At 60.4% G+C, this 20,931-nt stretch overlaps 1 protein-coding gene across 1 annotated transcript in view; it reads left to right on the forward strand.

Moving 5' to 3' along the window:
* EIF2B4 (eukaryotic translation initiation factor 2B subunit delta) overlaps nt 1–20,397 on the forward strand; it is a 38,319-nt gene extending 17,922 nt beyond the window's left edge. The window contains exons 6-14 of the mRNA XM_030554344.1: nt 5,243–5,334; nt 6,239–6,353; nt 8,844–8,920; nt 9,223–9,325; nt 16,163–16,306; nt 18,180–18,307; nt 19,284–19,461; nt 19,572–19,752; nt 20,149–20,397. Coding sequence (XP_030410204.1) covers nt 5,243–5,334; nt 6,239–6,353; nt 8,844–8,920; nt 9,223–9,325; nt 16,163–16,306; nt 18,180–18,307; nt 19,284–19,461; nt 19,572–19,752; nt 20,149–20,348 — 1,218 coding nt within the window. The 3' untranslated portion in view covers nt 20,349–20,397. The remainder of the gene's footprint in view (nt 1–5,242; nt 5,335–6,238; nt 6,354–8,843; nt 8,921–9,222; nt 9,326–16,162; nt 16,307–18,179; nt 18,308–19,283; nt 19,462–19,571; nt 19,753–20,148) is intronic.
* Nucleotides 20,398–20,931: the final 534 nt, after the last annotated feature.

The following is a 20,931-nucleotide window of genomic DNA, read 5'->3' on the forward strand; positions in this document are numbered from 1 at the left end:
CCGACAACGGGGAAGGTACTCGACCTGAGGTGCAGGACCCTAACTCAGGGAGCGGGGAACACCCAGGGGCACGGTGCAGAGAGGCTGCGACCTCAGACCCAGCCCGCAAGAGAGAGCCGGTCCCCATTCCTGTCCCAGCTGCTGAGTTCCAGGCCGAGTTGCAGAAAGATCCCTCCTTGCGGAAGCACAGGGACCGGGCTGACCTTAGTGCGGTACAGACCATGAGGAGAGGTTGCAAGGAGAGGTTCCTGTGGGAGAAGGGGTTCCTGTACCGAGAATGGGCTCCCCCAGGGGAAGTAGAGTCATGGGGGATCAGGAGGCAGCTGGTGGTTCCCCAAAAGTTCCGTCACAAGCTGCTGTACTTGGCCCATGACATCCCTCTCGCAGGGCACCAGGGAATCCGGCGCACCAGGCAGAGGCTGCTACAGAACTTTTACTGGCCTGGGGTCTTTACCCATGTCCGACAGTGCTGCCAATCCTGTGACCTCTGCCAGAGGGTGGGGAAGGCCCGGGACAAGGGGAAAGCGGCTTTGAGGCCTTTACCCATCATAGAAGAACCTTTCCAGAAGGTGTCCATGGACATAGTGGGACCCCTCAGCAAGACGACCCGGTCAGGGAAGAAATACATCCTGGTGGTGGTGGATTTTGCCACTCGCTACCCCGAGGCGGTGGCCTTGTCCTCTGTTGAAGCAGACACAGTGGGAGATGCGCTGCTGACAATTTTCAGCCGGGTGGGGTTCCCCAAGGAGGTCTTAACGGACCAGGGGTCCAACTTCATGTCGGCCCTGCTCCGGTCCTTATGGCAGAAATGTGGGGTCCAGCACAACTGGGCCTCAGCGTATCACCCCCAGTCCAACGGGCTGGTAGAAAGGTTCAACGGGACGCTGAAGATGATGCTAAAAACATTTATGAACCAGTATCCGCAAGATTGGGACAAGTACTTACCTCACCTGCTGTTTGCGTACAGGGAGATACCCCAGGAATCTTCCGGGTTTTCACCTTTCGAACTGTTGTATGGAAGGCGGGTGAGGGGGCCCCTAGACCTGATGAGGGACGAATGGGAGGGGAAGGCCGCTCCCGAGGGAGAGTCAGTGGTGGAGTATGTCCTGACCTTCCGGGAAAGACTGGACGAGCTCATGGGCCTGGCCAGGGAGAATCTGGCCGAGCCCAGAGGAGGCAGAAGGTCTGGTATGACCGCACAGCACGAGCCCGTGCCTTCGCCACCGGGGATCAGGTGATGGTTCTTATCCCCGTGAGGAGAAACAAACTCCAGGCCGTCTGGGAAGGGCCCTTCAAGGTTATCAAGCAACTGAATGAGGTAAACTATGTGGTGGAGCTGTCAAACCGGGCACATCACCGTCGGGTGTACCATGTGAACATGATGAAACCATACTATGACAGGGGGAATGTGGTGTTGGCCACGTGTGGACATTGGGAGGGGCAGGGAGATGACCCCTTAGTGGATCTATTCCCTGAGACAAAAGCTGGTTCCCCCCTGGAGGCGATTCCCCTCTCTGAGCAACTAACCCCGGGCCAGCAGGCTGAGATCAGAGGGGTGCTGCATCTGTACCGACAGCTGTTTTCCAACCAGCCTGGACGCACTAATTTGACTGTCCACCGGGTGGAGACCGGGTCACATGCCCCTATAAGATGCTTCCCTTTTCGGGTCACTGGTAAAACTGCCCAGGATCTTGAAAGAGAGGTCAGGGACATGCTGGCTTTGGGGGTGATCCAGCCGTCTTCCAGCCCTTGGGCCTCGCCAGTGGTGCTAGTCCCCAAGAAGGATGGGTCAATCCGGTTCTGTGTGGACTATCGAAAGCTCAACGCCATCACCGTATCTGATGCCTACCCTATGCCCAGGCCTGACGAGCTCCTAGACAAGCTGGGAGGTGCTCGGTCCCTCACCACCATGGATCTTACAAAGGGCTACTGGCAAGTGCCGCTGGACGCAGATGCCAGGCTGAAATCGGCCTTTATCACCCCTCTGGGGCTCTATGAGTTCCTGACCCTGCCCTTCGGCCTCAAGGGAGCGCCGGCCACCTTCCAGCGCCTGGTGGATCAGCTACTGAGGGGGATGGAGAGTTTTGCCGTGGCGTATATTGACGACATCTGCGTCTTCAGCCAGATCTGGGAGGACCACATGTCCCAGGTTAAACAAGTCCTGGACTGACTCCGAAAGGCTGAGTTAACCGTAAAGGCTGAGAAGTGCAAGGTGGGGATGGCTGAAGTATCTTACCTGGGCCATCGGGTGGGGAGCGGCTGCCTGAAGCCGGAACCAGCCAAGGTGGAGGTGATCAGAGACTGGCCTGCTCCCCAAACCAAAAAGCAGGTCCAGGCCTTTATTGGGATGGCGGGGTACTATCGAAGGTTCGTGCCCCACTTTAGTGCCATAGCCGGCCCCATCACTGAACTGTGCAAAAAGGGGAAGCCAGACAAGGTGATCTGGACTGAGCAGTGCCAGGAGGCTTTCCGGGCACTGAAGGAGGCTCTGGTTAGTGGCCCAGTTCTGGCAAACCCAGATTTTGACAAACTCTTTATGGTGTTCACTGATGCCTCAGACACGGGACTGGGGGCAGTGTTAATGCAGGTGGATGAAAAGGGGGAGAGACACCCCATCGTGTACCAGAGTAAGAAGCTGCTACCGCGGGAACAAAGCTACGCGGCCATCGAGAAGGAATGCCTGGCCATGGTGTGGGCCCTTAAGAAGCTAGAGCCATATCTCTTTGGGCGACACTTCACCGTGTACACCGACCACTCTCCCCTGACCTGGCTGCACCAGATGAAAGGAGCCAACGCCAAGCTCCTGAGGTGGAGCCTGCTCCTGCAGGACTATGACATGGACGTGGTCCATGTGAAGGGAAGTGCCAAACTGATAGCGGACGCGTTGTCCCGGAGAGGGGGCCCTGAACTTCCCCACGTCACTGGGCAGAGTGACCCCGCTCAGTTCAGTCTCGAAGGGGGGAGAGATGTGATGCAGTAGGGACTGTCTGTGTGGGGAGTGGGAGAGCAGGGAAGGACTTTAGGGGATGGACGATGCCAGGGCCTGTAACCTGAGCTAGGTAAGGGAGGGGAAAGGTCAACACCTTTGCCCGGGAAGGGGACAAAGGAAGGGAGTGGCAGGAGGGAAGCAGTTTGAGTTTGGGCTTGGGGCTGTGTGGGTGGAATTCAGGGGATCCTAGCTAGGATCCAAGCACCCTGAAAGCCCAGAAGGACTCGATGGAGGGGTCCTGACTGTGCCTGCAAGCTCTGCTGTAACCTGTGTTCCTGTTGTCCAATAAACCTTCTGTTTTACTGGCTGGCTAAGAGTCACTGTGGGTCCCAGGAAGAGGGGTGCAGGGCCGGACTCCCCACACTCCGTGACAGTCAGCATTTTAAAATGGGTTTTGAGTTACAATATTGCACAGAAGTTACAATGTTACAATGTAGGCAAAATGGCAAGTGTAATGAAATGGTGAACAGAAGTTACAGTGGTACAGTGACTAACTAAAAACAATTTCATTCACATTGGTTCTACACAGGGTGCCCGGGCACTGCCACATGCTGAGGGATTCGCAGGGGGAAGGGCCTGGGGAGAATCCCGTGGTCTCGTCTCCGTGAAGGGGGATGCCGAGGCATAGTGGGCTAGGCGGCTGTGCCCAGCGGCGGTCAGGGGCAGCTGGGCTGGGCCCAGCGGGGCAGGAGTTAGGGAGACAGGCCTGGGGCAGGCTGGGTGGCAACGACAGCAGGGCAGGCGGGTGTGGTGGCGGTGGGAACAGACAAGGTGTGTGGATGCAGGTAGATCCTTCTGTCTTAGTGCGTTTTGTTATACCGGGGCTCTGCCTGCCCCCTCCCTGGCTGCGTTCGGCTGTGACCCAAACTAAGGGGCTCCCTTCACGCCAAGCGAGGGAAGTCACTTATCTGCTTAGTAGCAGTAACCAGCCTGTCCCCACACTTGTCGGGCTCATCGCTGGTTCTGTTCGGTGGGGCCGTCATGACCTGTCATAGCCCCGTCCCTGTTCTGTACCCAGATACCAGGGACGGTTCCTAGTAGGCCAAATGGCTGTGTTTGCTACTGCTCCCCAAAGGGTTAATCCCGGGCACCCTAAAACCTGGCCCCCCGTTGTATAAGTTACGTTCATGTAGGTTACTAAGCAGCATGTGATATCAATGTGTATATAGATCCCTCACATACACGTAGGTCCTAATCGCTAGCTCTCCTGACGGGCAGGTTGGCTGTGCCAAGGGAGGGTGTGTCAGGATTGTGCCCAGCGGGGTAGGGGTGGGGGGTGTGCCATGGGCAGGCTGTGCCTGCTGGGAAGGGGGCAGGTGGGCAGTACCTGGCAGGGGTGAGGCCAGGGGTACGGGTGTGCCATGGGCAGGCTGTGCCCGCTGGGGAGGGGGCAGGTAGATGGTGCCCAGCAGGGGTGAGGCCAGGGGTGCAGGTGTGCCATGGGCAGGCTGTGCCCACTGGGGAGAGGGCATGTGGGTCGTGTCTAGTAAGGGAGGGTGTGTGTGCCATGGGCAGGCTGTGCCCACTGGGGAGGGGGCAGGTAGGCGGTGCTCAGCAGGGGTGAGGCCAGAGGTGGGAGGCGTGCCATGGGCAGGCTGTGCCTGCTGGGGAGGGGGCAGGTAGGCGGTGCCCAGCAGGGGTGAGGCCAGGGGTGCGGGTGTGCCATGAGCAGGCTGTGCCCGCTGGGGAGAGGGCAGGTGGGTGGTGTCTAGTAAGGGAGGGGGTGTGTGCCATGGACAGGCTGTGCCCGCTGGGGAGGGGGCAGGTAGGCGGTGCCCAGCAGGGGTGAGGCCAGAGGTGGGAGGCGTGCCATGGGCAGGCTGTGCCCGCCGGGGAGAGGGCAGGTGGGTGGTGTCTAGTAAGGGAGGGGGTGTGTGCCATGGGCAGGCTGTGCCCACTGGGGAGGGGGCAGGTAGGCGGTGCCCAGCAGGGGTGAGGCCAGAGGTGGGAGGCGTGCCGTGGGCAGGCTGTGCCCGCTGGGGAGAGGGCAGGTGGGTGGTGTCTAGTAAGGGAGGGGGTGTGTGCCATGGACAGGCTGTGCCCGCTGGGGAGGGGGCAGGTAGGCGGTGCCCAGCAGGGGTGAGGCCAGAGGTGGGAGGCGTGCCGTGGGCAGGCTGTGCCCGCTGGGGAGAGGGCAGGTGGGTGGTGTCTAGTAAGGGAGGGGGTGTGTGCCATGGACAGGCTGTGCCCGCTGGGGAGGGCCTTGGTGGCTGACCTGCACTGAAGCAGCGTGCTCTGAAATTTCCATGCCAGGTTCCTCTGAGGCCAGACTATGGCGCCAAAGTCAACCTCTTCTCCCACTTGCACCAGTACAGCCGGAAGATGCCACTGACCCAGCAGATGAGGTTTGTGCCCCCCGACCCTGAGGCTGGTGAAGACGTCTGCTGCAGCCTGCGCTCTGGGGTGGGCTGTGCCCAGGCAGCCTGGCCTCCGTGTGTCCTTCCTGGATGTGGGGAAGCTGGCGAGCCCTGACTGGGGCAATGCCCTGTTGCTGTGGGCTGTCCAGCTCTGGGTGTCCACCCCAGAGACAGGTCTTGCTGCCCTGGTGGGGCTGTGGGGTGAAGGGTGAGCCCTGGCCAGCTGGGGGTGGGGTTGACTGGAACATCCCATTTCCTGCATGTGGGGAAGGTATGGGGCATGGGGGCGTACTGGCTGTATGAGTGTGGGGGGGTATGGGATGAAGGGGGCACTCAGTGTGTGTTGGAGGGATATGGGGTAAGGGGGGCACACTGTGACTGAATGTAGGGGTGTCTGGGGGACGGGGTAACCTGGGTGGTTAGGGGAGTGTGTGACAAATAGGGAGCCCTGGCCTGGGACAAGTGTGGGGCAAAGGGTGATGCCCCAGGTGTGTGCATGGCAGGGTGATGGGGATGCCCTGGGAGTGTGTGTGTGGGTGTGGGTGACAGGGATGCCCTGTGTGGGTGTGTAAGTTACAGGGTGACGGGGATGTCCTGGGTGCGCGTGGGTGTGTGTGTGACAGGGATGTCCTGGGTGTGCATGGGGGTTATGGGGTGACGGGGATGCGATGGGGGTGCCCTAGGGGGTGTGGGGGTTACGGGGATACCCTGGATGTGTGTGGGGGGTGGCCTGGTTCGTGAAAGGCACATGTGCCTCTCACTGGCAGGTGGAAGCTCTGTGGGGGAGAGGGTGGGTGACCCAGCACTGGGGGCCGTCGGGTCCTTCCCCTTTTGCGCTGGTGGAGCCTCCCAGCTCCAAGGCCTCTCATCTGTGCCCTGCGTGTGTCCCTAGCATCCCCTCCACGGCGATCCATCCGGCTGTGGTGCGGCTCGGCCTGCAGTATTCCCAGGGGCTGCTGAACGGCTCCAACGCGCGCTGCCTCGCCCTGCTGCAAGTCTTCAGACAGGTACCACTGACCGCCCCGCTGTGCCAGCGCTGGGTCCCCCTGTGAGGCGCAGGCTGAGACGCTGTGTCCTGCCCTGGCTCGGGGCCTGGGTCTGGGTCCCTTGGGCTGCGCCGGGCCCCCACTGCGGGACGCAGGCTGAGACACTGCGTCCTGCCCCAGTTTGGGACCTGGGCCCAGGTCCCTCCCTCCCTTGGGCTGCACTGGGCCCCCACCGCGGGGCGCAGGCTGAGACGCCGCGTCCTGCCCCGGCTCGGGGTCTGGGCCCTGGTCCCTTGGGCTGCGTCATCGCTGCTCCCCCCCCCCCCCGGTGGGACACAGGCTGAGATGCTGCGTCCTGCCCTGGCTCGGGGCCTGGGCCCAGGTCCCCCACTCCCTCAGGCTGGGCCAGTCTGTCATGTGCCAGCTCCCTGTGGCGGTGAGGCCAGGCCCTGCGTGGTGCCGCAGTCCAACCTGGGAGCAGAACAGGTCGGGCTGCTGGTACCGCGGAACCTGACGAACTCCCCCACCCCCCAGCTCTGCCGGTGCCCCCCAGCGCTGCCGGTGCCCCCTGCCCTGCCCCCCCAGCTCTGCCAGTGCCCCCTGCCCTGCTCCCCAGTGCTGCTGGTGCCCCCTGCCCCGCCCCCCAGCTCTGCTGGTGCTCCCTGACCCGCTCCCCAGCACTGCCGCTGCCCCCTGCTCTGCCCCCCCAGCTCTGCCAGTGCCCCCTGCCCTGCTCCCCAGTGCTGCCGGTGCCCCCTGCCCCGCCCCCCAGCTCTGCTGGTGCTCCCCAGTGCTGCTGGTGCCCTTTGCCCCGCCCCCCAGCTCTGCCAGTGCCCCCTGCCCCGCTCCCCAGCGCTGCCGGTGCCCCCTGACCCGCTCCCCAGCACTGCCGCTGCCCCCTGCTCTGCCCCCCCAGCTCTGCCAGTGCCCCCTGCCCTGCTCCCCAGTGCTGCCGGTGCCCCCTGCCCCGCCCCCCAGCTCTGCTGGTGCTCCCCAGTGCTGCTGGTGCCCTTTGCCCCGCCCCCCAGCTCTGCCAGTGCCCCCTGCCCCGCTCCCCAGCGCTGCCGGTGCCCCCTGCCCCGCCCCCAGCTCTGCTGGTGCTCCCCAGCGCTGCCGGTGCCTCCTGCCCCGCCCCCAAGTGCTGCCGGTGCCCTCTGTCCCAACCCCCAGTGCTGCTGGTGCCTCGGCCCCAAACACCCCAACTCTGCACTGCCCCGCCTTGCCCTCCAGCTGTCTGGAAGCCTCGCTCTCCCGCTCTGCCAGTGCCCCTCGGCAGCGACCGGTGAGGCGGGCTGTGCTAACTGAGCAGAGACAAACAAGGCAAAAGGGATCATTTGCCTTTTTAAAAGTTTGGAAGGGAAAACCCCACCACTGTACCCAGCGCATAAATAACCTAGACCGTCACTGAGCACTTACTGCTTGTGCCGATGAGCAACGGGTTCCCCACACATTGGCCTCGCACACGCTGCTCTTCCTCGCTCTGTCCAAGAACACAGAGCTGGGTCAGCAGCAGACTGGGTCACTCCGGAGAATGACCTTTTCCTCCCCTTGGCTGGAAGTCCAGCTCCACGCTCGCTGTCCTGCTCTTTGCCTCTGTTTGGCTTGGCATGCTCCTTAGAGTCGCTGTCCTGCGGCTGTCTCTCTTCCCACGGCGGGTATCCACAAGCGGGCTTTCTGCGCCTCATAGACTCATAGACTCTAGGACTGGAAGGGACCTCGAGAGGTCATCGAGTCCAGTCCCCTGCCCTCATGGCAGGACCAAATACTGTCTAGACCATCCCCGATAGACATTTATCTAACCTACTCTTAAATATCTCCAGCCACAACTTCCCTAGGCAATCTATTCCTCGTGGGCCCTCACCTGCCCATTGGGTGCAGCGAGCTGCAATCCTTCAGTACCTGTCACGCTCTGGCCATACGCTGCAGGCCATGGGTGGGTGGGCTTCTCATTTGCTGGTTTCAGGATCTGCTTTGTGATCAGTTCCCTTTTCACCAAGCATCTTTCCCTGATCTTCTCTCCAGCACATCTGTAGCTGTTATTCCCTCACCTTCCCGTCTCTGGTAGTGCCTGCTCACATCCCCAGATCTGCTTTTCTCTACTCCTCGGGCCCTAAAACCTTCCCTGCTTTCCTCCTTCCCGGCCCCTCCTTCTGGCCTTCCTTTATTTGATCACCTCGTCTCCCAGCCCAGCTCAGTTCACTGCTAGCTCAGCGCCTCCCTCCTCCTCACAGCGTTTTCCAGCTTGCCCCCGCCCCCAGCTCACCCTGCCACCTCCCCATGACAGCACTCTGTGCTAGCACCGGGGTCGGGTATGACACCTCCGGCCCACCCCAGCCCGTGTCCCCCCTGCCCGTTCCTGCTCCTGGGAGATGTTCCCAGTTAACGTGCCTGGCTGGGTACCTGCTGCTCTCTCTAGATGAGCCCTGGCTGCCTGCCCCTCCACTCCTCTGCCAGGCCCGGATACCCTGTCCCGGTGCCTGGTGTCATGGTCTCTCGCCCGGCTTATTCCAGGTGATCCGGGATTACTCGACGCCGCCCAACGAGGAGCTCTCGCGAGACCTGGTGGCCAGGCTGAAGCCCTACATCAGGTGAGCTGAGAGAGACGGGACGGCAGGATCTTCCAAGGGAGGGGCTCTTGGGGCTGCAGTTCATATGGGTTTTCCCCTGACCCCCCAAATCCGGGCTGGTCATCTCCGCTGGCGCTGCTGCTCCCATCCCCCGCTCCCCCCAGGCCCAGGCTGGGGGTTACTGGGCAGGGGCTTCTCTGCAGATGCTGAAAAGCTGCTGATCCCCATTAATGAGCCCAGGTGCTCCCCCGCTCTGGGGGTGCTCCCTGCCCCCCAGGCCTGGCTCCAGTCCATGCCCCTCAGCATTTCTCTCCTCTCTGCAGTTTCCTGAACCAGTGCCGGCCCCTCTCCGCCAGCATGGGCAACGCCATTAAGTACCTCAAGAAGGAGATCTCAGGCCTGTCCAGCACCCTGAGAGAGGAGGAGGTGAGCAGGTGCCTGAGCACAGGACACGGGCTTTACGCCGTTCTAGCAGCAGGAAGCCTGCAGTGGGGTCTGGGGGTTCACCATGGCTACAGGAGGGGCTCTGGCAGCGGGCGGGAGGCAGCGGGGAGAGGCTCTGGCAGCGGGTGGGAGGCAGCGGGGAGAGGCTCCGGCAGCGGGAGGGAGGCAGCGGGGAGAGGCTCCGGCAGCAGGAGGGAGGCAGCGGGGACAGGCTCCGGCAGCGGGCGGGGAGGCAGCGGGGAGAGGCTCTGGCAGCGGGCGGGAGGCAGCGGGGAGAGGCTCCGGCAGTGGGCGGGGAGGCAGCGGGGAGAGGCTCCGGCAGCGGGCGGGAGGCAGCGGGGGAGAGGCTCCGGCAGCGGGCGGGGAGGCAGCGGGGAGAGGCTCCGGCAGCGGGAGGGAGGCAGCGGGGAGAGGCTCCGGCAGCGGGAGGGAGGCAGCGGGGAGAGGCTCCGGCAGCGGGAGGGAGGCAGCGGGGAGAGGCTCCGGCAGCGGGAGGGAGGCAGCGGGGAGAGGCTCCGGCAGCGGGCGGGGAGGCAGCGGGGAGAGGCTCCGGCAGCGGGCGGGGAGGCAGCGGGGAGAGGCTCCGGCAGCGGGAGGAGGCAGCGGGAGAAGGCTCCGGCAGCGGGCGGGGAGGCAGCGGGGAGAGGCTCCGGCAGCGGGCGGGGAGGCAGCGGGGAGAGGCTCCGGCAGCGGGCGGGGAAGCAGTGGGGAGAGGCTCCGGCAGCGGGCGGGGAAGCAGTGGGGAGAGGCTCCGGCAGCGGGCGGGGAGGCAGCGGGGAGAGGCTCTGGCAGCGGGCGGGGAGGCAGCGGGGAGAGGCTCCGGCAGCGGGCGGGGAGGCAGCGGGGAGAGTCTCCGGCAGTGGGCGGGGAGGCAGCGGGGAGAGGCTCCGGCAGCGGGCGGGGAGGCAGTGGGGAGAGGCTCCGGCAGCGGGTGGGAGGCGGCGGGGAGAGGCTCTGGCGGTCGGAAAGAAGCTGGGAGAGGCTCCGGCAGCGGATGGGAGGCAGCAGGGAGAGGCTCCGGCAGTGGGTGGGAGGCAGTGGGGAGAGGCTCCAGCAGCGGGTGGGAGGCAGCGGGGAGAGGCTCCGGCAGCGGGTGGGAGGCAGCGGGGAGAGGCTCTGGCGGTCGGAAAGAAGCTGGGAGGGGCAACGGCAGCGGGCGGGAGGCAGCGGGCGGGAGGCAGCGAGGAGAGGCTCCGGCAGCAGGCAGGAGGCAGCGGGGAGAGGCTCCGGCAGCGGGTGGGAGGCAGCGGGGAGAGGCTCCGGCAGCGGGAGGGAGGCAGCGGGGAGAGGCTCTGGCAGCGGGCGGGAGGCAGCGGGGAGAGGCTCCGGCAGCAGGCGGGAGGCAGCGGGGAGAGGCTCTGGCAGCGGGCGGGAGGCAGCGGGGAGAGGCTCCGGCAGCGGGAGGGAGGCAGCGGGAGGGAGGCAGCGAGGAGAGGCTCCGGCAGCGGGCAGGAGGCAGCGCGGAGAGGCTCTGGCGGTCAGAAAGAAGCTGGGAGAGGCTCCGGCAGCGGATGGGAGGCAGCAGGGAGAGGCTCCGGCAGCTCCCTGTTGCAGGAATCTTTCCCTGCAGTGGGGAATGTTTCCCGCAGCTCCCAGCTGCTGAGCCTTTCCCCGCTGCCTCCCACCTGGCAGGGTCTTTTACCGGTCTGTGCAGCTACACATCACAGTATGGACGCAGCGGCGTGTACCTACATGCTGCCACAGCAGCGGTGCCGTGTCGGCGCAGCCTCAGAGAAGGCAGGAGAACAGGATTGTCTGCATTGATTTCTGTGTGCTCGTAACACCTGCAGCTCTGCATTGTGGCAGTGACTGTATTCAAATCTCATGCTTTGGGCCTTCGGTCACTCACCTGCAGGAGGCTAGGAAGGAATTTCCCCCCAGTGCACAAGTTGGAGGATGGATTCTGGTTTTTTTGCCTTCCTCTGAAGCATTGGAGATGGAACACTACGCGGGAAGGCCCATCGTTCTGGGGTGGTGCAGAGGATCCTTTCTACATGCCCAGCTGCTGGTCTTGCTCACAGGCTTAGGGTCAAACTGATGGACAGATTCGGGGTTGGGAAGGAATTTTCCCCAGGTCAGATTGGCAGGGGCCTTGGGGATTTTTCATCTCCCTCTATAGTGTGGGGCTTGGGTCGCCTGCTGGGATCACCTGGGCACATCTCACCTGATCAATTCTCTGCCATTGTGGGGGCCACAACCCTGGGGGCACCTCGGTCTCTCCAGTTCTCTGCCTGTGGCCACAACTGTTCAGTCTCCTGAGGGGTGAAGTGCTGCAGTTTAACTAAAACCTTTGGGGTTTGTGTAGGGCAGGAGAAGTGGGGTTCTGGGTGGGTAAGGACTGCACTCGCGGTGTCTGATAACAAGTGACACAGCTGGAATTGGGTGTGGAGCACTGGAGTGGAGGAAGGTTGCCTCTTCCACAGTGAGGATCACTTTGTGGTGCCGGGGATTGTGATTTTGTAGCGTGAGAGTTCTTTGACAAGAGCTGTCTTGTACCCAGTGCTGCTCAGCATTAACCTGTTCCATGTGGTGAGAGACCCAAGGTCTAGTCGGGACGTCCAGAGAGCTGGGCCTTCACGTGGCACATATTGACATCAAAGTAGCTTTTGATCGGTTGCAAAGTCAGCAGCCCTCCCTCAGTTCCCTTGTGCCACTGTTGTGTTCATTTAGATGGAGCAAATGGGCCAAAGGTGGTAACAAAACCCAGCCACCATCCAACATTAAACTGTTAAACAAGAGACAGGGCGGGGGTTGGTATCCAGAGACCTCAGCCTGCCTAGCACCAGGGCAAACACCCCGTTAAACAGCCTGTTCACCTGCTATTGCAGCTACAGAAAAGGACGACAAGCCGTTAAAGTGTTTGAAATGCAAAGCATTAAATCAGACTTTCCTTCCAGCCGCATCCCGTGTTCCCTTGCCCTGTAGCTGGAGAGGGTTTTAGAAGGAAAATCCTCCAGCTGTTTGACCGTCTCCTAGACAGTATCAGCTGTTGTTATGGGCAGAAGCGAGCTGAGATGAGCTGGAGCTGCTGCTGCTGTTAAAGTCAATCCCGCATCATCCCAGGTGTTGTCTGGGATTCAGCTGTGGCTGGTGGAGATGGTGATGTCTGGATCTCTCTCTCTGGCCTGTTCTGCTCAGGACGACCAAAGCCCAGGGTCCCTGGAAAGGGTGGAGGTAGCAGCCATGATGGTGAAGCTCACTTGAGTAGCAAAGACATGCATCTGACGAAGTGGGTATTCACCCACGAAAGCTCATGCTCCAATACGTCTGTTAGTTTGTAAGGTGCCACAGGATTCTTTGCTGCTTTTACAGATCCAGACTAAAACGGCTACCCCTCTGATACTCACTTGAGTAGTCACCGTCTGTTCTTCCTCTCCATCTTCTCCCATCTTCTCCCCACCCCCGAAGTCTCTTTAAGGACCCACATGGGGAGAAGTGGGGGAATAGCCCATCCTCTCATTATTTTGTCCGCCAATTAGGTCTGATATCTGAATATATTAACTTCTGGCTCCACATCATCTGTTTCTAACCATTAGAATTTCAACACTCCTTGGATTGTATCAGTAAGGCCTTCTGGTGTAGGCTAATCCAGTCTCTCTCTGGTTCTCTTGCACCTGTTTATAACACTCTTTATTGAAAATGACTTGACCCACTTTCCACTGTACATTTCTAAGCAGGCAAAAGTTACAGCCCACCCATGGCAGCAATACGGAGCCTGGCGAGTGCCCGCCCACTGACTTTCTCCTATCTTCAGACTCATCATCTACATCCAGTTTGGTGACAAAATGCTTCTTCATCCCCCTCTTAGCTTCAATTAATTCTTTCCTGTGGACATTTTGCGCTTTCCGTCCCCCAGTGGCGCGGGTCGTGGCGCATTGCAGGACTCTGTGTTAGACTGTAAACTCGCAGGGCGCAAGCCAAGCCCCCTGCCAACAGGCACGGCCGATGCCGTTTCTGCCTGGGGAAGATCCACATCCCCATTAGACGCACAGGGAGTAAGGACTCGCATGTCGAGGGAGGCGCGGCTGAAATGCGCGTCACTCAGACCTGGAGTAGACGTCCACCTCCCTCTGAGGAGCCCACAGGGTCATTCTCAGCGAGTGCCCTGTGAGCAGACCCACCCCTGGGCTCGAGAAGCACGGGGGCAGGCAAGACAACTGTAGCAAAATTGGCACAGGTCACATCAACACTGTTTGCCTGGTACTATCAGCACCAAGGCTGGCTACTGCTTTGGCACTGGTACCGGCAGAGCCTGCACCAGCTGCTCCAGCAGAGACCCCATGATCACTGCAGCAGGCATGAGTGTAGGGCCAAGCAGAGACAGACACGACTCCAAGCATAGAGATGTCGCCCGATCGGGAGGAAGGGGCAGGGTGCCGTCATGCTGTGCCAAGGGAGCAGTGCTAAGTCACTGACAGAGGCACCACGGAACGCCCTCACTGCTGGGCAGCCATTGGCGCAGAGCTGGAGTAGAGACATCCCCTGTGGCACTGGCCGAGGAATACGCCTTGTCACCGTCACCAAACTCTGCCTTCTTCCCAGCACCAAGTGGAGACTCCTCCCCGCTTCTGACTGACAGCAGCCCTAGAGGTGGTACCAGGGACACCTCTCGTAGGGGGCCAGAGTGGTGTTGAGCTCACCTATATACTATGCTACACTGGCTCTTTTTCCTTCCCGCATTCTTAGCAGGCCCAAATATACCTGTTGTGCCCGGCCCTGGTCCCACCCCTTACAACTTATGGTCATGGTCTGTCTCGGAGGGTCTTGAGTCTGGGGGCTCTGGTACCCCCCCATGGGAGAGGTAGGGAGTGAGGTTGTATTTCGGGCAGGATCACCATTTCTTTGGCTTTTAGTGTTTCTTACACCTCTTCCCCCACCCCCCAAACCAGTTGCTTGACCTTGGCTTGGGAGAGGTAGCCTTCAAGTGTATGCTTGTCTATAAAACTCCCACCATACCCAGCAACACTTGAACTTTCTTCCTTATCTTCTCACATTGTGTGGTAAACCCCATCTATAGTGGGCAGATGCAACACACAGTGGCTTTGTTCACACACGTTAGTAAGAATATAAAAGTATCAAAAATCAAACCCAAAATTCGATCTCAGGCTAACAAACGGGCCTAGATACTAACAGTAATGTCTCACCCTCCTGAGCGCAGCATTCACGGGAGCCAGTGTCGACTCCAGCCAGGAAAAGCATGCATGCCCGAGGGTGGGCTCCAGCAGTACAGAGGCCAGGACAGCCATGTCTTGCAGTGCTAGCTCGCGTGTTAGCATGCATGCACAGGGAGTCTCTTGCCTGACGTCAGCTGCGGTCCCTGACTCTGGCTCAGGTCGGTCTCGTCTCCACCGAGCCTTCAGACAGGCAGGGATGTGTCTGCCCCAGCACGTCACTGCAGAGCTGCAGGTGGTTGGCCCCACACACCCTTGGAAAGGGTTGCCCTTCCCAGTCCCTTTGCAGATGAAGACACTGATCATGGATGTGTCAGGGTGGGGGCTCACTTGGATCACTTACAGATTCAGGGGACTTGGCCCCTGGCCGGCATGGAGAGAATCTCCTGGAGCTCAGGCTGGTGTGACATTCCTACCTGTCTGCTGGAATTCAGCCCTGCAGAGCTTCCTGCATGACACACAGCAGGGAAAAGGAGACGCCTGCTCCTCACACGTCTGGAGGCCGTCAAGAGTCTGGACTCGATGCCGTCAGCTCTTCCATCCCCGCGGCAGCCAGCACGAACCGAGAGGGCTTCATGAGCAGTCAGCAGCCACAAACAGTCCCCACACAGACCCATACTCTGCCTTGGGGGTTTCCCCTAAGAGGCCCCTTTGTCACCACAGATGATGCCAAAGGTCAGAATCTTGGCTCCCAAGAAGGACAGCCCAGGATTGTCCCCAGAGCTCGTCCTCCTGCAGTGGAATGGAGTCTGCTGCATCCCATTCCACCTGCTCCCCTGAGTCCCACAGTGATCTCCCACAGTCTCTCATTGCTGCATTGGCCAAGGCAGCTGTGGCTCACAGCCCTGTGACAAATGTGTCTGTCCAGCCGCTGATCCGGCTCCTGGACCTGATCTCGCAGCACCGTGGCCAGCTGCTCCATGCAGACCCGGGGTTGCTGCACCTGATGGCATGGCTGTGGGCTGACTCAGTGCCACGGGCAGGCACTGCTCCTTTGGGGCCTAGGAAATCCTAACTGAATGCAGGAAAATATCTGCCAGACTGATAGACTCCTGGAGGTGGAAGGTGGTCTCAATATGGCAGCCCAGCCCCGTTTGGTCTGAGCCCCAGCTTTAGAACCAAAGATCCTGGACTCCATGTTACACTGGAAGCAGGCTGGCCTTCACTTCGCTCTGTTAACGTGCCCCTCACAGCATTTCAGCTCGCCCTCCTGTGTGGTCATGCCTGCTCTTTTCACGCACCTGTCTCCCTAGTGTTGAGATTTCCAAGGGACTCCTGCGTTGATCAGAGAACCTGCCTCTGCCTGGGACCTCCTGAGAGTCGTGGAGCCTCGGTTCGAACCACTCTCAGGATGGTCCCTGCACCACCTCACTTTGAAGTCGGTCTTGCTAGTGGCTGTGACTTCAGGGATGTATTGCCGAGCCTCCCTATGGGACAAGGTGGGGCTGAGACCTCAGCTGACGTTCACTGCTGAGCTGGTCTCAGATTTCCATCTGAATGGGCCAGTCCACTGCCAGACTTCCTCCCTCAGCCGCACTTGGTGCCAGGAGAAAAGAAACCACACTTGTGATGCATCCAGGGCTTTGCTTTGTTGTACTGACCAGACCAAACCATACCGATCCCCCCACCCCCTTCCGTTTATTGCCAGAGCCCTGGACCAAGCCATCTCTTTACAGAGAATATCAAAGTGGATCACGCGCTGTACCTGGCGGCGTTACCAGCTGGCTGGTGCACCTCCCCGCTGGCGCACTCCCGTCTGCTTCAGACACATACCAGTATCAGAGATGTGCAGGTAACCCGCTGACCTTGTCAAACCCTATGCCTGGGATTCAGCAGCTAGGTCTGAGCCAGGTACTCCAGTCACAGCCAGCTGGAGCTTCTCATTCTCCTGCCCTGAGGGACACTGCTTGCCAGTCACCAGCAGCGGTCTCCATGCTGACCTGTACTCGGAGAGAGTTAGTACTGGGCTGGAGCTGTGGTGCTTCGAGATGGTGCAGTCCGTGTGGATCCCATGACCCACCCTCTGTCCGTTTTCAGAGCCCTCAGCTACCAGGGGCTGTGACCTGCGAGGGACTGTCACAGCTGCCCCACCCCCTCTCCCCTTGCACAGGAGCACGAGGCTGCCTGGGGTGCATGGGTGGCCCTGAGGCACCTGCCTATTAAAACGTCCCATCCCATGTGCACAAGGCGCCTAGCCACGTCCAGGGAGACCTGCACTTCCTACACACAGCATCTTGCAGAACCACCGCTCCAGCAGCAGCGGAACCGCCCGCTAGGTTCTCTCTGCTCCGGCGCTAAAGGGGATGAGACACATTGCTGGTAGGGCCGGCTCCAGGCCCCAGCGTGCCAAGCGTGTGCTTGGGGCTGCATGCCGCAGGGGGCGCTCTGCCGGTTGTCGGGAGGGTGGCAGGCAACTCCGCTGGACTGGAGGTCCACGGGAGCCGCGGGACCAGCGAACCCTCCACAGGGATGCCTGCGGGAGGTCCACCGGAGCTGCGGGACCGGCGAGCGGCAGAGTGCCGCGCGGCGTGCCGCCATGCTTGGGGTGGCGAAATGGCTAGAGCCGGCCCTGATTGCCAGTGGATTTCCTGCTGTTGGCTGATCACAGATGAATACAGAGACTTAGGACTCAAGTTCAGGAGTATCCTGCCTCTGTCCCCCTCTGCCCGTATCCACCCCTCAACCTGGCTCCAGTCCCCCTCTCCTATCTGCCCCCCTCCTGCCTCCTCCCCACCCTGTCTCCCATTTCACACAGCTCTGTGTTTGAATCAACTACTTCCTCTTTCTCCTGCTGCAGGGAGACGGGCAGGGGACTTGCCAGGGAACATGCTGGTCCCAGTGCAGTGCTACTGGGGTGCTGCAGGGACCCAGGCAGGGAACATTCTGCCCCTGCAGTTAGGGCTGGCCCCGGTGCCCCAGCGCAGTTGTAGAGGGCTCTGTCCCCCTCAGTTGAGGTGTGATGGCAAAGGCCTGACCTACCATATTAAAGATTCTTGCAACTTGCTGTCTGTTGGAGTTGGGGTGTTAGCTCCTGTGGCCTGGCCAAATTCCAGCCTAGGTAATTTTATGTTTGGCTGAGCTAACCCCCTGCAGTTGTTTTGTAGAGGATCCTCCTTCACCTGCTGATCTCATCTGTTTTGCAGCATTTCTGTGTGGCTCTTACAAGTGCCCAGTTCCACCCCAGAGGGGACTGCACCTCCATATGGGCGGGGTGATGGGAGTGCTTTGGAGGCCTTGTATCTGGAAGGTGGTACAGGAATGGCAGTTGCTCTGCCAGCCTATTCTCTGCAAGAGAGAGGGTTTCCCCTGGGTTTCCTCTCCAGTCCTGTGGGGTGATGGGTCCTTTGGACTCACGGTAAGGCCTGTGCCATGCAGTGCATCCTGCCCTCTGCTCACGAGGATGGTTTGGGGGGATGGGAGCTGTCCTGGCTGAATTGTGCAGCACAGACCTGTTCCCTTCCCTTCCTCCCCCAGTGCGGAGGGGCTCTCCCAAACCATGTGCTGGGGGCCTGCGGCAGCTAGGCCCAGTCAGGGCGCCCTGGGTAGGCGGGATGGGAGTGCACACTCCTACCAGGAGTGTGGAGCATGGCCAGCTGTGGGGTGAGCCAGAGGGAAAGATGTCAGTGCTCTCAGGCCCCAGAGTGACTGGCACTGCTTCTCCCCAGGCAAAGGGGAAACTGCAGGGCAGCATCGACGGATATGTGAGGGAGAAGATCCAGCTGGCAGCCGAAGCTATCTCCAAATATGCCTTCGAGAAGATCAGTGACGGTGATGTCATCCTGGTGTATGGATGGTACGGAGGAGGGGGCTTCCCTGTGTGGATGATCTGACCCAGGGTGGAGGAGCCTTCCTTATGTTTGCTGTGGGCAAACTGGACAGTGCCAACCAAAAATACAGATACTTCAAAAGGCTAATTTCCCATGAGCAAAGTTGACTGGAAGGAAACTTTAGACAGAAAAATGTGAATGGAAATCAGGTGTTGTTTAAGAGAAATTCATGAGATGGTTAAAAATCCATGATTCCCAAATCACAGAAGAGGACAACTGTGCCTAAAAGCCCATCCTGGGTCAGTGGGGAAGTGAAGGCAGCAGTAAGAAATAAAAAAGCAATATATAACAAATGGGAAATAGATAGCAATTGATATAAACTAGAAGCTAAGTGGTGCAGAAAATTGATAAGGGAGGCTAAAGACCTCAGGGAAAAATGCATGGCTGTCAGGGCTAGGGACAAGGAGTTCAAATACATCAGGAACAAAAGAAATCCTAGCAATGGTGTAGGCCCATTACTAGACAGAGATTTTGGTAATATTGTTAATGATATAGAAAAGGCAGAACTGTTCAATAAATATTTCTGTTCAATATTTGGGATGAAGCAGGATGAGCTTTAAAGAGTTTGATCTGTTTAGTTCAGTAAGAAAAGTGAGAGGTGACTTCGTTACAGTGTCATTACAGCACCTTCACGGGGGGAGAACAGTGAGGGCTCTTCAGTCTAGTGCAGAAAGGCAGAACAAGAACCCATGGCTGGAAGCTGGAGCCCAACAAATCCAAACTAGAAAGAAGGCAAAAATTCTCACCAGGAGGGTGATGAACTCTTGGGACAAACTGCCAAGGGCAGGGGTGGAGTCTCCCTCTGTCGTTGGCTTCAGATCCAGACTGGCGCCATTCTGAGTGTGCGTTAGCCTATCCCACGTTATTGGGCTAAATGCCAGTTAGACTAGACGGTCCCTTCCCGCGATAAGCTCTGTGAATTCACTTGTGGTGTCCTGTCAGCTCCTCCTTAGTGAGCCGCACACTGTGTGACGCCCATGCCAATGGTCGTGCCTTCCGGGTGATCGTGGTGGACAGTCGGCCGCGGCTGGAGGGCCGGGACACACTACGCAGGCTGGTGCGCAAGGGCATCCGCTGCACCTACGTCATGATCACTGCCATCTCCTACATGCTGCCCGAGGTGAGCAGGCAGCTTTGCTGAGGGCAGAGGGGAAGTGTTGCGTGGGTGATGGAGGCTGAGCCTGCCACAGCCGCAGATTGGTGCTAGTTGACGTGGTGCTCCCCCTGCAGGTCTCCAAGGTGTTGCTGGGGGCTCACGCGCTGCTGGCCAATGGCTCTGTCATGTCCCGGGTGGGGACATCCCAAATCGCGCTGGTGTCCAAGGCCTACAACGTGCCTGTGCTGGTGTGCTGCGAGACGTACAAGTTCTGTGAGCGGGTGCAGACGGACTCCTTTGTCTCCAATGAGCTGGGTACGTGCCCTGCGTCCTCCCGTGCCGTGGGCTCCGCTCCCCTCAGAGCAGCCGCTGGCCACAGTGCAGCCAGACTGCCCAATGTATGGCACGTCCCAGCGCTGCGCCCTCCTCTGGCCAGTTGGGGAAGTCATGGGGGCAGGGAGGGGCTGTGCCAGCGCCAGCGCCAGCCAGCTCCTTTGGCTGGGGGCTGTCCGAGTGCTAGTCAGCTCCCTTGGCCAGTCAGGGAAGTCATGGGGCGGGGGCCTGTGCGGGGCAGGGGGAGGGCTGTCCCGGTGCCAGCCAGTTCCGGCCAGTCAGGGAAGTCATAGGGGGCTGTCCCGGTGCCAGGCAGCTCCTCGCAGGGAGGGGATGCAGGTGCACCCTAGTGCCTGACCCTGTAGCATGTCTCTCTAGATGACCCCGATGATCTGATCCTGCCCGGGAAGGGAGGAGCCCATCTGCGTGGCTGGAAGGAGAACTCATCCCTGCGCCTTCTCAATCTGGTCTATGACGTGACCCCTCCCGAGCTAGTGGACCTGGTGATCACAGACTTGGGCATGATCCCATGCACCTCGGTGCCCGTCGTCCTGCGTGTCAAGAATGTGGAACAGTAGTGGGTGGGATGGGGGCTGCATGGACCCTCAATAAACCCTGCTGATCTCACGGCTGCCTGCTGTGACTGCATTATTGAGGGACCCACCTGCCCCACGGGGACCCAGCCCTGCCCCACGGGCTCCTGTCAGGGACCCACCCCCCCTGCCTCCACCTGCCCTCAGTAGAACCAGCCCCTCCCCCATGGGCTCCCCTCAGAGTATCCAGCCCCCCCTCTGCCTGCCCCCAGAGAAACGTGCCCTGCCCCATAGGCTCCTGTCAGAGTACCCAGCCCCCCCTCAGCCCTTCGCATGGGCTCCTCTCAGGGAACCCAGCCCCTCCCCCACAGCCTCCTGTCAGGGGAACCAGCCCCCCCCTCAGGGAACCCATCCCATCCTGGCCCAGGGTAACCAACCCCACCCCCACAGGCTCCTCTCAGGGTACCCAGCACCCCCGCGTGTGCCCCCAGGGGAACCAGCCCCACCCCCACGGGCTCCTCTCAGAGTACCCAGCCCCCCGGAGCGAGGGGAACCAGCCCCGCCCCCACAGGCTCCTCTCAGAGTGCCCAGCCCCCCCCCGGGGAACCAGCCCCGCCCCCACGGGCTC

This window comes from Gopherus evgoodei, chromosome 3 (genome assembly GCF_007399415.2).
Source record: "Gopherus evgoodei ecotype Sinaloan lineage chromosome 3, rGopEvg1_v1.p, whole genome shotgun sequence".
In the NCBI taxonomy this organism is placed as follows: Eukaryota; Metazoa; Chordata; order Testudines; family Testudinidae; genus Gopherus; species Gopherus evgoodei.